The sequence below is a fragment of the Oncorhynchus tshawytscha genome, linkage group LG10, assembly GCF_018296145.1.
Source record: "Oncorhynchus tshawytscha isolate Ot180627B linkage group LG10, Otsh_v2.0, whole genome shotgun sequence".
In the NCBI taxonomy this organism is placed as follows: domain Eukaryota; kingdom Metazoa; phylum Chordata; class Actinopteri; order Salmoniformes; family Salmonidae; genus Oncorhynchus; species Oncorhynchus tshawytscha.
Window position 1 is genome coordinate 2,457,812 of NC_056438.1, and position 13,369 is coordinate 2,471,180.

At 47.5% G+C, this 13,369-nt stretch overlaps 1 protein-coding gene across 1 annotated transcript in view; it reads right to left on the reverse strand.

Annotated features, from left to right (window-relative positions):
- Positions 1-223: 223 nt before the first annotated feature.
- The window catches only part of LOC112217846 (tetratricopeptide repeat protein 39B), a 35,225-nt gene continuing 22,079 nt past the window's right edge, over positions 224-13,369 (reverse strand). Inside the window, 15 exon segments of the mRNA XM_042327995.1 lie at positions 224-439; positions 1,739-1,855; positions 4,924-4,996; positions 4,999-5,040; positions 5,648-5,759; positions 6,146-6,266; positions 6,458-6,549; positions 6,932-7,093; positions 7,242-7,301; positions 7,702-7,769; positions 8,986-9,094; positions 9,733-9,798; positions 9,899-9,998; positions 11,567-11,631; positions 13,130-13,197. Coding sequence (XP_042183929.1) covers positions 343-439; positions 1,739-1,855; positions 4,924-4,996; positions 4,999-5,040; positions 5,648-5,759; positions 6,146-6,266; positions 6,458-6,549; positions 6,932-7,093; positions 7,242-7,301; positions 7,702-7,769; positions 8,986-9,094; positions 9,733-9,798; positions 9,899-9,998; positions 11,567-11,631; positions 13,130-13,197 — 1,352 coding nt within the window. The 3' untranslated portion in view covers positions 224-342.

Below are 13,369 nucleotides of genomic sequence, written 5' to 3' on the forward strand. Positions count from 1 at the left end.
TTGTAGTTGGGGTTTATTTAAAATGTTGTCAGAGTGTAGCTTGGGGGTTGTAGTCCTAGCGTGTTGTAGTCCTAGCGTGTTGTAGTCCTAGCATGTTGTAGTCCTAGCGTGTTGTAGTCCTAGCGTGTTGTAGTCCTAGCGTGTTGATTGGAGAGTTTGTCTAATAGGCTGTAGTCTGATTCTAGTCCATCTGTAGTTGGGCTGTAGTTTTGGTGTAAAATCAGTTGTAGTCTGATTGTAGTTGGGCTGTAGTTACGGTGTAAAATCGGTTGTAGTCTGATTGTAGTTGGGCTGTAGTTATGGTGTAAAATCGGTTGTAGTCTGATTGTAGTTGGGCTGTAGTTATGGTGTGCTGACAGGCGATCCTTTGAGACTGTTGAGAGCTGCGTGGATCCGGAAGTGAAGCCTGGACTCCATGGAGTAGTCCTTGTAGTTCAACCTAGTCACACACACACACGCAAACACACACACGCACACACGCAAACACACACACGCAAACACACACACGCACACAGACAAACACAGTATTTTATTACAATAATAGTGTAACTGACAGAAGAACGTGGGCGTCTGTATCTCAGATGGTAGAGCATGACGCTTGCGTCACCGGCAGCGTAGCCTAGTGGTTCCCAGTTTCCCCACCCCCTCCCAGTTTCCCCACCCCCTCCCAGTTTCCCCACCCCTCCCAGTTTCTCCACCCCTTCCAGTTTCCCCACCCCTCCTAGTTTCTCCACCCCTTCCAGTTTCCCCACCCCTCCTAGTTTCTCCACCCCTTCCAGTTTCCCCCCTCCCAGTTTCTCCACCCAGTTTCCCCACCCCCACAGTCCCCCCCAGTTTCCCCACCCAGTTTCCCCACCCCCTCCCAGTTCCCCCACCCCTCCCAGTTTCTCCACCCCCTCCCAGTTTCCCCACCCCCTCCCAGTTTCTCCACCCCTTCCAGTTTCCCCCCCCCCTCCTAGTTTCTCCACCCCTTCCAGTTTCCCCACCCCTCCTAGTTTCTCCACCCCTTCCAGTTTCCCCTCCCAGTTTCTCCACCCAGTTTCCCCACCCCCACAGTCCCCCCCCTCCCAGTTTCCCCCCCCAGTTTCCCCCCCCCCAGTCCCCCCTCCCAGTTTCCCCCCAGTTTCCCCACCCCCAGCCTCCCCCAGTTTCCCCACCCCCTCCCAGTTTCCCCCCCCAGTTTCCATATCCCCCAAGTTTCCCCACCCCCCAGTTCCCCCCCTAACCCATAATTATGTCTAAACCCCAACCATTTTTACAATTTATCTTCTTAAAAATGTGATTTTAACCCTAAGCATATGCCTAACCCTAATGGGGCGGCAGGTAGCCTAGTGGTTAGTGTAGAGGCAGTAGGGTTGCCTAGTGGTTAGAGTGTAGAGGCGGTAGGGTAGCCTAGTGGTTAGAGCGTTGGACTTCAAATCCCAGAGCTGACAAGGTAAAAATCTGTCATTCTGCCCTCTGAACAGGCAGTTAACCCACTGTTCCTAGGCTGTCATTGTAAATAATAATTTGTTCTTAACAGACTTGCCTGGTTAAATAAAATAGTGACTTCCATATGTCAAACGTATACAGCCGTGGCTATGGATAGAAGTGTCTGCTAAATGGTATATTACATGTGATCCAGGCTGCGGCCCAAAACGACACCCTGCTCCCTATACAGTGTGCTCCTTTTTAAATAAGTACTACAACCTATTCCCTATGTAGTGTACCGAATAGGGAGCCATCCAGACAGACTTACTTGGCGTTCTCTATGTATCGTGTGGCCTTGATGAAGTCCCCCTGTTGTTTGTAGAGTAGACCCAACTCATACAGGGTGAAGGGGATCAGGTAGTGGTCAAATCTGATTCTCCGCTCACTAGGGGAATGGAGAGAGGAGAGGGGATCAGGTAGTGGTCAAATCTGATTCTCTGCTCACTAGGGGAATGGAGAGAGGAGAGGGGATCAGGTAGTGGTCAAATCTGATTCTCTGCTCACTAGGGGAATGGAGAGAGAGAGGGGGTCAGGTAGTGGTCAAATCTGATTCTCCGCTCACTAGGGGAATGGAGAGAGAGAGGGGGGATCAGGTAGTGGTCAAATCTGATTCTCTGCTCACTAGGGAATGGAGAGAGGAGAGGGGGGATCAGGTAGTGGTCAAATCTGATTCTCTGCTCACTAGGGGAATGGAGAGAGGGGATCAGGTAGTGGTCAAATCTGATTCTCTGCTCACTAGGGAATGGAGAGAGGAGAGGGGGGATCAGGTAGTGGTCAAATCTGATTCTCTGCTCACTAGGGAATGGAGAGAGGAGAGGGGGGGGATCAGGTAGTGGTCAAATCTGATTCTCTGCTCACTAGGGGAATGGAGAGAGGAGGGGGGATCAGGTAGTGGTCAAATCTGATTCTCCGCTCACTAGGGGAATGGAGAGAGGAGAGGGGGGATCAGGTAGTGGTCAAATCTGATTCTCTGCTCACTAGGGAATGGAGAGAGGGAGGGGGGGGATCAGGTAGTGGTCAAATCTGATTCTCTGCTCACTAGGGAATGGAGAGAGAGGGGGGATCAGGTAGTGGTCAAATCTGATTCTCTGCTCACTAGGGGAATGGAGAGAGGAGAGGGGGATCAGGTAGTGGTCAAATCTGATTCTCTGCTCACTAGGGAATGGAGAGGAGGGGGGATCAGGTAGTGGGATTCTCCACTCACTAGGGAATGGAGAGAGGAGAGGGGGGATCAGGTAGTGGTCAAATCTGATTCTCTGCTCACTAGGGGAATGGAGAGAGGAGAGGGGGATCAGGTAGTGGTCAAATCTGATTCTCTGCTCACTAGGGAATGGAGAGAGGAGGGGGGATCAGGTAGTGGTCAAATCTGATTCTCTGCTCACTAGGGAATGGAGAGAGGGGGGGGGATCAGGTAGTGGTCAAATCTGATTCTCTGCTCACTAGGGAATGGAGAGAGAGAGAGGGGGGATCAGGTAGTGGTCAAATCTGATTCTCCGCTCACTAGGGGAATGGAGAGAGGAGAGGGGGATCAGGTAGTGGTCAAATCTGATTCTCTGCTCACTAGGGGAATGGAGAGAGGAGAGGGGGGATCAGGTAGTGGTCAAATCTGATTCTCTGCTCACTAGGGGAATGGAGAGAGAGAGGGGGATCAGGGGGTCAAATCTGATTCTCCGCTCACTAGGGGAATGGAGAGAGGAGAGGGGGATCAGGTAGTGGTCAAATCTGATTCTCCGCTCACTAGGGGAATGGAGAGAGGAGAGGGGGGATCAGGTAGTGGTCAAATCTGATTCTCTGCTCACTAGGGAATGGAGAGAGGAGAGGGGGGATCAGGTAGTGGTCAAATCTGATTCTCCGCTCACTAGGGGAATGGAGAGAGGAGGGGGGATCAGGTAGTGGTCAAATCTGATTCTCTGCTCACTAGGGGAATGGAGAGAGGAGGGGGGGATCAGGTAGTGGTCAAATCTGATTCTCCGCTCACTAGGGAATGGAGAGAGGAGAGGGGGGATCAGGTAGTGGTCAAATCTGATTCTCTGCTCACTAGGGAATGGAGAGAGGAGGGGGGATCAGGTAGTGGTCAAATCTGATTCTCTGCTCACTAGGGAATGGAGAGAGGAGAGGGGGATCAGGTAGTGGTCAAATCTGATTCTCTGCTCACTAGGGAATGGAGAGAGGAGGGGGGATCAGGTAGTGGTCAAATCTGATTCTCCGCTCACTAGGGAATGGAGAGAGGAGGGGGGATCAGGTAGTGGTCAAATCTGATTCTCTGCTCACTAGGGAATGGAGAGAGGAGGGGGATCAGGTAGTGGTCAAATCTGATTCTCTGCTCACTAGGGAATGGAGAGAGGAGGGGGGGATCAGGTAGTGGTCAAATCTGATTCTCTGCTCACTAGGGAATGGAGAGAGGAGGGGGGGATCAGGTAGTGGTCAAATCTGATTCTCTGCTCACTAGGGAATGGAGAGAGGAGGGGGGATCAGGTAGTGGTCAAATCTGATTCTCTGCTCACTAGGGAATGGAGAGAGGAGGGGGGATCAGGTAGTGGTCAAATCTGATTCTCCGCTCACTAGGGAATGGAGAGAGGAGAGGGGGAGAGAGAGAGAGAGAGGAGGGGGAGGGGAGGAGAGGAGAGAGGAGGGGGAATGGAGAGGAGGAGGAGAGGAGAGAGAGGAGGAGAGCGATGAGGACGGGTATGGAGAGAGGAGAGGTGAGAGGAGGACGGGAGGGGAGGGGGGAGAGGAGGGGTGAGGGGAGGACGGGAGGGGTATGGAGATAGGAGGGGCATCAGATACATGGTCTACACATACTGAGACAGAGAGGTGCTGTTTCACTGTCCAGACAGCATCAGATACATGGTCTACACACACTGAGACAGAGAGGTGCTGTTTCACTGTCCAGACAGCATCAGATACATGGTCTACACACACTGAGACAGAGAGGTGCTGTTTCACTGTCCAGACAGCATCAGATACATGGTCTACACACACAGACAGAGAGATGCTGTTTCACTGTCCAGACAGCATCAGATACATGGTCTACACACACTGAGACAGAGAGGTGCTGTTTCACTGTCCAGACAGCATCAGATACATGGTCTACACACACTGAGACAGACTGTTTCAGAGACAGCATGCTGGTCTTTGCTGTTTCACTGTCCAGACAGCATCAGATACATGGTCTACACACACTGAGACAGAGAGATGCTGTTTCACTGTCCAGACAGCATCAGATACATGGTCTACACACACTGAGACAGAGAGATGCTGTTTCACTGTCCAGACAGCATCAGATACATGGTCTACACACACCGAGACAGAGAGGTGCTGTTTCACTCTTATCAGAGATGTACCTGTGTGGGCGTGTCATACCTGGACAGAACCTGTGTGGGCGTGTCAAACCTGGACAGAACCTGTGTGGGCGTGTCATACCTGGACAGAACCTGTGTGGGCGTGTCATACCTGGACAGAACCTGTGTGAAGCAGAGCTCGGCCTGCAGTAGTCTTCCCAGGTGTTTAAGACAGAGGCCTTTAACATCTGAACCAGACACTGGTCATCAGGATGGTACTCTGACGGACCTGGGGGGAGATGGCAGCAGTCAAGTTTTAGACTGATCCAATGAACCATTGTATTTCTGGTCAAAATGTTGTATCAAGACTGCCCAAATGTGTCTAATTGGTATATTAAAACATTTTAAAGTTCATAACTGTGCACTCTCCTCAACAATAGCATGGCATTTATCACTGAAATAGCTACTGTTAATTGGACAGTGCAGTTTGATTAACAAGAAGTTAAGCTTTCTGCCCGAATAAGACATGTCTATGTCCTGGGAAATGTTCTTGTTACTTACAACCTCGTGCTAATCACATGCTAATCACATTAGCACACGTTAGCTCAACCATCCCGCAGGGGGGACCCATCGATCCTGATTAAGTTTTAAAGATGAGTTGTGTGTGTGTGTGTGTGTTTTTACTGGGACTGTGTGTGTGTGTTTACTGGGATGTGTGTGTGTGTGTTTTTACTAGGATCGTGTGTGTGTGTGTTTTTACTGGGATCGTGTGTGTGTGTGTGTGTTTACTGGGGTCGTGTGTGTTTACTGGGGTCGTGTGTGTTTACTGGGGCCGTGTGTGTGTGTGTTTACTGGGGTCGGTGTGTGTGTTTACTGGGGTCGTGTGTGTGTTTTACTGGGGTCGTTGCGTAGCTCCTCCTCTGTCTTCTCTATGGTGATGAGGAGACTCTCTGTGGTGTCTGCTCTCTTCCCTACGATGGTGAACCCATTCCATACATACATCATCTCCTACACACACACACACACACACACACACACACACACAGAGAGAGAGAGGGGGGGGGCATCAGAATGGAAAAAAGTTATTAAGTGTGTGTCTGTGTCTATATCTGTGTGTGTGTGTGTGTGTGTGTGTGTGTGTGTGTGTGTGTGTGTGTGTGTGTGTATATATATATATATATCTGTGGGTGTGTCTGTGTGTCTGTGTGTGAATCTGTGTGTATATATGTGTGTGTCTGTGTGTGTTTGTATATCTGTGTGTGTGTATATCTGTGTGTGTGTGTGTGTGTGTTTGTATATCTGTGTGTGTGTGTGTGTGTGTGTGTGTGTTGCCAGTGCTGGGACCACCAGTTTGACAGGGTTTCTGGCGTTGTATCTCTGTGTGTGTGTGTTACCAGTGCTGGGACCACCAGTTTGACAGGGTTTCTGGCGTTGTATCTTCGTGATTTCCTCACTGCAAACTTCTCAGTAGGTATGGACTTCCCTGCTAGTCTCTGCTTCAGCCCCTCTACCTGCCTACACACACACACACACACACACACACACATACATATTCATATTCATAGCCAGAGCCATGAAGATTGGCAATGTATGCCCGGCCAGTGAGCTGCTATGAATGTTTTATGACCTACAATGAGCTGTTATGAATGTTTTATGACCTACAATGAGCTGTTATGAATGCTGTCTGTGAACAGTTGTAAGCTCACCTGAACAGCTCGACCACATTCTCTCCAGTCTTCTTGATCTCCTCTTCAGGCAACATAGAGAGGATAGCAGCCTTCTGGTAGACATAGATGGCCTACAGAGACACACAGGGGTTAGGGGGTCTCTTCAGGCAACAGGGGATAACAGCCTGGTCTCTTCAGGCAACAGAGAGGATAACAGCCTTCTGGTAGACATAGATGGCCTATACACACAGGGGTTAGAGGTCAGGGGTGTCAACCTACCTTGGACCAGCGACTCTCCTTACAGAGACATACAGGGGTCAGGGTGTGTCTACCTACCTTGGACCAGCGACTCTCCTTACAGAGACATACAGGGGTCAGGGTGTGTCTACCTACCTTGGACCAGCGACTCTCCTTACAGAGACATACAGGGGTCAGGGGTCAGGGTGTGTCTACCTACCTTGGACCAGCGACTCTCCTTACAGAGACATACAGGGGTCAGGGGTGTCGACCTACCTTGGACCAGCGACTCTCCTTACAGAGCAGGTCAGCATATCTGTATGCCTGCAGCCAGTCCTGAGTGAAGGAGTGACTCCACATCAACTCCCAGTAACACAGGTGGTGAATCTGTCTCCACTGAGACTGGGCTAAGATACACTCCTCAAACTTTAACTGGGCCTGAGGGGGAGAGAGAGAGGTTGAAAGAGTTTGAGAGCGAAAGAGAGGTAGAGAGACAGAGGTCTTATTTCCTATACTGTATATAGCATTTGTATTGGAATGCACATGAAAAAATATTTGTTGAAGTTTTATTTGATGTTTCACACACCTTCTCGAAGTTTCCTCTGAGCACAGCAATCCGAGCAGAATAAAACAGAATGATAGAACCCTAGGAGAGAAACACTCCCATCAGTACTCTACCATACAGAATGATAGAACCCTACCATACAGAATGATAGAACCCTACCATACAGAATGATAGAACCCTACCATACAGAATGATAGAACCCTACCATACAGAATGATAGAACCCTACCATACAGAATGATAGAACCCTACCATACAGAATGATAGAACCCTAGGAGAGAAACACTCCCATCAGTACTCTACCATACAGAATGATAGAACCCTACCATACAGAATGATAGAACCCTACCATACAGAATGATAGAACCCTACCATACAGAATGATAGAACCCTAGGAGAGAAACACTGTGTGTGTGTGTGTGTGTGTGTGTGTGTGTGTGTGTGTGTGTGTGTGTGTGTGTGTGTGTGTGAGAGATACTTACATTAGGGAACTTCTCGAGGTAAGGTCCCAGTAAGGCTTCTGCCTCTACAAGGTTTCCTTCTCCAGTACCTGGAACAACCATAACACAACCATCACACAACCATCCCACCACCGATGCTGTGACAAGGTAACCATAACACAACCATCACACAACCATCACAACCATCCCACCACCGATGCTGTGACAAGGTAACCATAACACAACCATCACACAACACCCACCACCGATGCTGTGACAAGGTAACCATAACACAACCATCACACAACCGATGCTGTGACAAGGTAACCATAACACAACCATCACACAAGCAATGCTGTGACATGGTAACCATAACAAAGCCATCACACAACCAATGCTGTGACATGGTAACCATAACAAAACCATCACACAACCAATGCTGTGACAAGGTAACCCTAACACAACCATCATACAACCATCACACAACCAATGCTGTGACAAGGTAACCATCACACAACCATCACACAACCAATGCTGTGACAAGGTAACCACCACACAACCAATACTGTGACAAGGTAACCATAACACAACCATCACACAACCAATACTGTGACAAGGTAACCAAAACACAACCACCATACAACAACCACATCCATCATTCAACCACAACACCATAACACAACCACCAACTAACCATCATCAAACAATGCTGTGACAAGGTTACCATAACATAACCACCATACAACAATGTTACAACCATGTTACAACCACCATACAACCAGAATGCAACCACTTTTCAACCACCATACAACCACTATACAACCACCATACAACCACTATACAACCATGTTGCAACCACCAAACAACCATGTTACAACCACCATACAACCACCATACAACATCATACAACCATGTTACAACTACCATACAACCATGTTACCAGAATACAACCATGATAGAACCAGAATACAACCATGACAGAACCAGAATACAACCATGACATAACCAGAATACAACCATGATAGAACCAGAATACAACCACCATAGAACCATGATAGAACCAGAATACAACCACCATAGAACCATGATAGAACCAGAATACAACCACCATAGAACCATGATAGAACCAGAATACAACCACCATAGAACCATGACAGAACCATGATAGAACCATCACAAATAACCACAACCACCAAACAAATATCACAAAATTACTAACCTTCTCCGAAACCTGGAAAACACAACAATTGTCATTCAACCATCACACAACATTTACACAACTATTAACCAGTGTGTGTGCGCGCGTGTGTGTGTGTGTATCCCTACCCAGTATGAGTGTAACGTAGGTATGGTAGAGCAGCAACGTTAACACACTGAGGACAGCTCTGAGACCGTGGCTAGCTGCTCCTTCTCTCAGCTGAGATAGACCAAAGTCCTACAAGACACAATACCACCTCTTATAAGCATTCACAACAGTTCATAGCTCCTTATAACAGTTATTACAAATTTTTTAAATATATTTTTATTTTTTATTAAACTCGGCAAGTCAGTTAAGAACAAATTCTTATTTACAATGAAGGCCTAACTGAGAAGAGTGGGTTAACTGCCTTGTTCAGGGGAACAGTGGGGTTAACTGCCTTGTTCAGGGGAACAGTGGGGTTAACTGCCTTGTTCAGGGGAACAGTGGGGTTAACTGCCTTGTTCAGGGAACAGTGGGGTTAACTGCCTTGTTCAGGGGAACAGTGGGGTTAACTGCCTTGTTCAGGGGAACAGTGGGGTTAACTGCCTTGTTCAGGGAACAGTGGGGTTAACTGCCTTGTTCAGGGGAACAGTGGGGTTAACTGCCTTGTTCAGGGGAACAGTGGGGTTAACTGCCTTGTTCAGGGGAACAGTGGGTTAACTGCCTTGTTCAGGGGCAGAAAGACAGATTTCTTTTTTTACCTTGTCAGCTCGGGGATTCGATCTTACAACCTTTTGGTTACTAGTCCAACGCTCTAACCACTAGGCTACTTAACGCCCACAGCATTCATTATAAGCAGTCATAGCAGTTCATTGCTGAACCATTGAACTCACTCTGTTGCCAGAGAAGCCGATGACTTCCAGCAACCTGAGGATCCTCTGAGGAAGGAGGGACAGCATCTGAGAGAGAGAAAACTTGTTAAAACCGAGCTGCATTTATTTATACATCTCACACACACACACACACACACACACACACACACACACACGTCTTTCTTACCAGGTTGAAGGATCCGATACCCAGTCTCACACCTCCTTCGAACTGCCTGAATGATTCACTGCTATGGTCCTGAGTCACATTCAGAATATTCTGACATTCCCTACAGGAAGATAGCACAGGATGTTATGTCATAAGTACTATCCCCTAGTCAGTTATACCCACACTAGACCAATCTAATAGTCCCCAAGTCAGTTATACCCATCAACTAGTCCCCCAGCCAGTTATACCTATCTACTAGTCCCCCAGCCAGTTATACCCATCTACTAGTCCCCCAGCCAGTTATGACCCATCTACTAGTCCCCCAGCCAGTTATACCCATCTACTAGTCCCCCAGCCAGTTATATCCATCTACTAGTCCCCCAGCCAGTTAAACCCATCTACTAGTCCCCCAGCCAGTTATACCCATCTACTAGTCCCCCAGCCAGTTATACCCATCTACAAGTCCCCCAGCCAGTTATACCCATCTACTAGTCCCCCAGCCAGTTATATCCATCTACTAGTCCCCCAGCCAGTTATATCCATCTACTAGTCCCCCAGCCAGTTATACCCATCTACTAGTCCCCCAGCCAGTTATACCCATCTACTAGTCCCCAGCCAGTTAAACCCATCTACTAGTCCACCAGCCAGTTATACCCATCTACTAGCCCCCAGCCAGTTATACCCATATTAGACCAATCTACTAGTCCCCCAGACAGTTATACCCATCTACTAGTCCCCCAGCCAGTTATACCCATCTACTAGTCCCCCAGCCAGTTATACCCATATTAGACCAATCTACTAGTCCCCCAGACAGTTATACCCATCTACTAGTCCCCCAGCCAGTTATACCCATCTACTAGTCCCCCAGCCAGTTATACCCATCTACTAGTCCCCCAGCCAGTTATACCCATCTACTAGTCCCCCAGCCAGTTAAACCCATTTACTAGTCCCCCAGCCAGTTAAACCCATCTACTAGTCCCCCAGCCAGTTAAACCCATCTACTAGTCCCCCAGCCAGTTAAACCCATCTACTAGTCCCCCAGCCAGTTAAACCCATCTACTAGTCCCCCAGCCAGTTAAACCCATCTACTAGTCCCCCAGCCAGTTATACCCATCTACTAGTCCCCCAGCCAGTTAAACCCATCTACTAGTCCCCCAGCCAGTTATACCCATCTACTAGTCCCCCAGCCAGTTAAACCCATCTACTAGTCCCCCAGCCAGTTAAACACATCTACTAGTCCCCCAGCCAGTTATACCCATCTACTAGTCCCCCAGCCAGTTATACCCATCTACTAGTCCCCCAGCCAGTTATACCCATCTACTAGTCCCCCAGCCAGTTAAACCCATCTACTAGTCCCCCAGCCAGTTAAACACATCTACTAGTCCCCAGCCAGTTATACCCATCTACTAGTCCCCCAGCCAGTTATACCCATCTACTAGTCCCCCAGCCAGTTAAACACATCTACTAGTCCCCCAGCCAGTTAAACCCATCTACTAGTCCCCCAGCCAGTTATACCCATCTACTAGTCCCCCAGCCAGTTATACCCATCTACTAGTCCCCCAGCCAGTTAAACACATCTACTAGTCCCCCAGCCAGTTAAACACATCTACTAGTCCCCCAGCCAGTTATACCCATCTACTAGTCCCCCAGCCAGTTATACCCATCTACTAGTCTCTGGGGAACACTGACTTGTAAATCTGGAAACTTGTGCGTATTTTGATCCCTCCTTTGATAAAGCTGATCATGTTTTCATCCTGTTGAAAGAAAAGGGGAGAGAAACAAGTCAATGAATTAAGACAAGAAAACAGTATTAGCGTTAGGATACTCTACCTGTGTAGATTAGCGTTAGGATACTCTACCTGTGTAGATTAGCGTTAGGATACTCTACTTGCATAGATTAGGATACTCTACCTACGGTAGATTAGGGTTAGGATATTCTACCTGCGGTAGATTAGGGTTAGGATATTCTACCTGCGGTAGATTAGGGTTAGGATATTCTACCTGTGTAGATTAGGGTTAGGATATTCTACCTGCGGTAGATTAGGGTTAGGATATTCTACCTGCGCAGATTAGGGTTAGGATATTCTACCTGCGTAGATTAGGGTTAGGATATTCTACCTGCGTAGATTAGGGTTAGGATATTCTACCTGCGTAGATTAGGGTTAGGATATTCTACCTGCGTAGATTAGGGTTAGGATATTCTACCTGCGGTAGATTAGGGTTAGGATATTCTACCTGCGGTAGATTAGGGTTAGGATATTCTACCTGTGTAGATTAGGGTTAGGATATTCTACCTGCGGTAGATTAGGGTTAGGATATTCTACCTGCGTAGATTAGGGTTAGGATATTCTACCTGCGTAGATTAGGGTTAGGATATTCTACCTGCGTAGATTAGGGTTAGGATATTCTACCTGCGTAGATTAGGGTTAGGATATTCTACCTGCGTAGATTAGGGTTAGGATATTCTACCTGCGTAGATTAGGGTTAGGATATTCTACCTGCGTAGATTAGGGTTAGGATATTCTACCTGCGTAGATTAGGGTTAGGATATTCTACCTGCGTAGATTAGGGTTAGGATATTCTACCTGCGTAGATTAGGGTTAGGATATTCTACCTGCGTAGATTAGGGTTAGGATATTCTACCTGCGTAGATTAGGGTTAGGATATTCTACCTGCGTAGATTAGGGTTAGGATATTCTACCTGCGTAGATTAGGGTTAGGATATTCTACCTGCGTAGATTAGGGTTAGGATATTCTACCTGCGTAGTTTAGGGTTAGGATATTCTACCTGCGTAGTTTAGGGTTAGGATATTCTACCTGCGTAGTTTAGGGTTAGGATATTCTACCTGCGTAGATTAGGGTTAGGATATTCTACCTGCGTAGATTAGGGTTAGGATATTCTACCTGTGTAGATTAGGGTTAGGATATTCTACCTGTGTAGATTAGGGTTAGGATATTCTACCTGTGTAGATTAGGGTTATGATATTCTACCTGTGTAGATTAGGGTTATGATATTCTACCTGTGTAGATTAGGGTTATGATATTCTACCGGTGCAGATTAGGGTTAGGATATTCTACCTGCGTAGATTAGGGTTAGGATATTCTACCTGCGTAGATTAGGGTTAGGATATTCTACCTGCGTAGATTAGGGTTAGGATATTCTACCTGTGTAGATTAGGGTTAGGATATTCTACCTGCGTAGAATAGGGTTAGGATATTCTACCTGCGTAGAATAGCGTTAGGATATTTTACCTGTACAAAGGTGAGCGTGGCTTTTTGCAGTAGGCACTCAGCATAGCAGATCTCTGCATGCATCTCCTCTGGAAGACATACACAGATACGTTATAGTGAAAACACACAAACACAAACAAACAAACACACACAACCACACAACCAAACAAACAAACACACACAACCACAAAAAACACACAACCACACAACCAAAAACACACACACACACACACACACACACACACATATTCCATGTTGGTC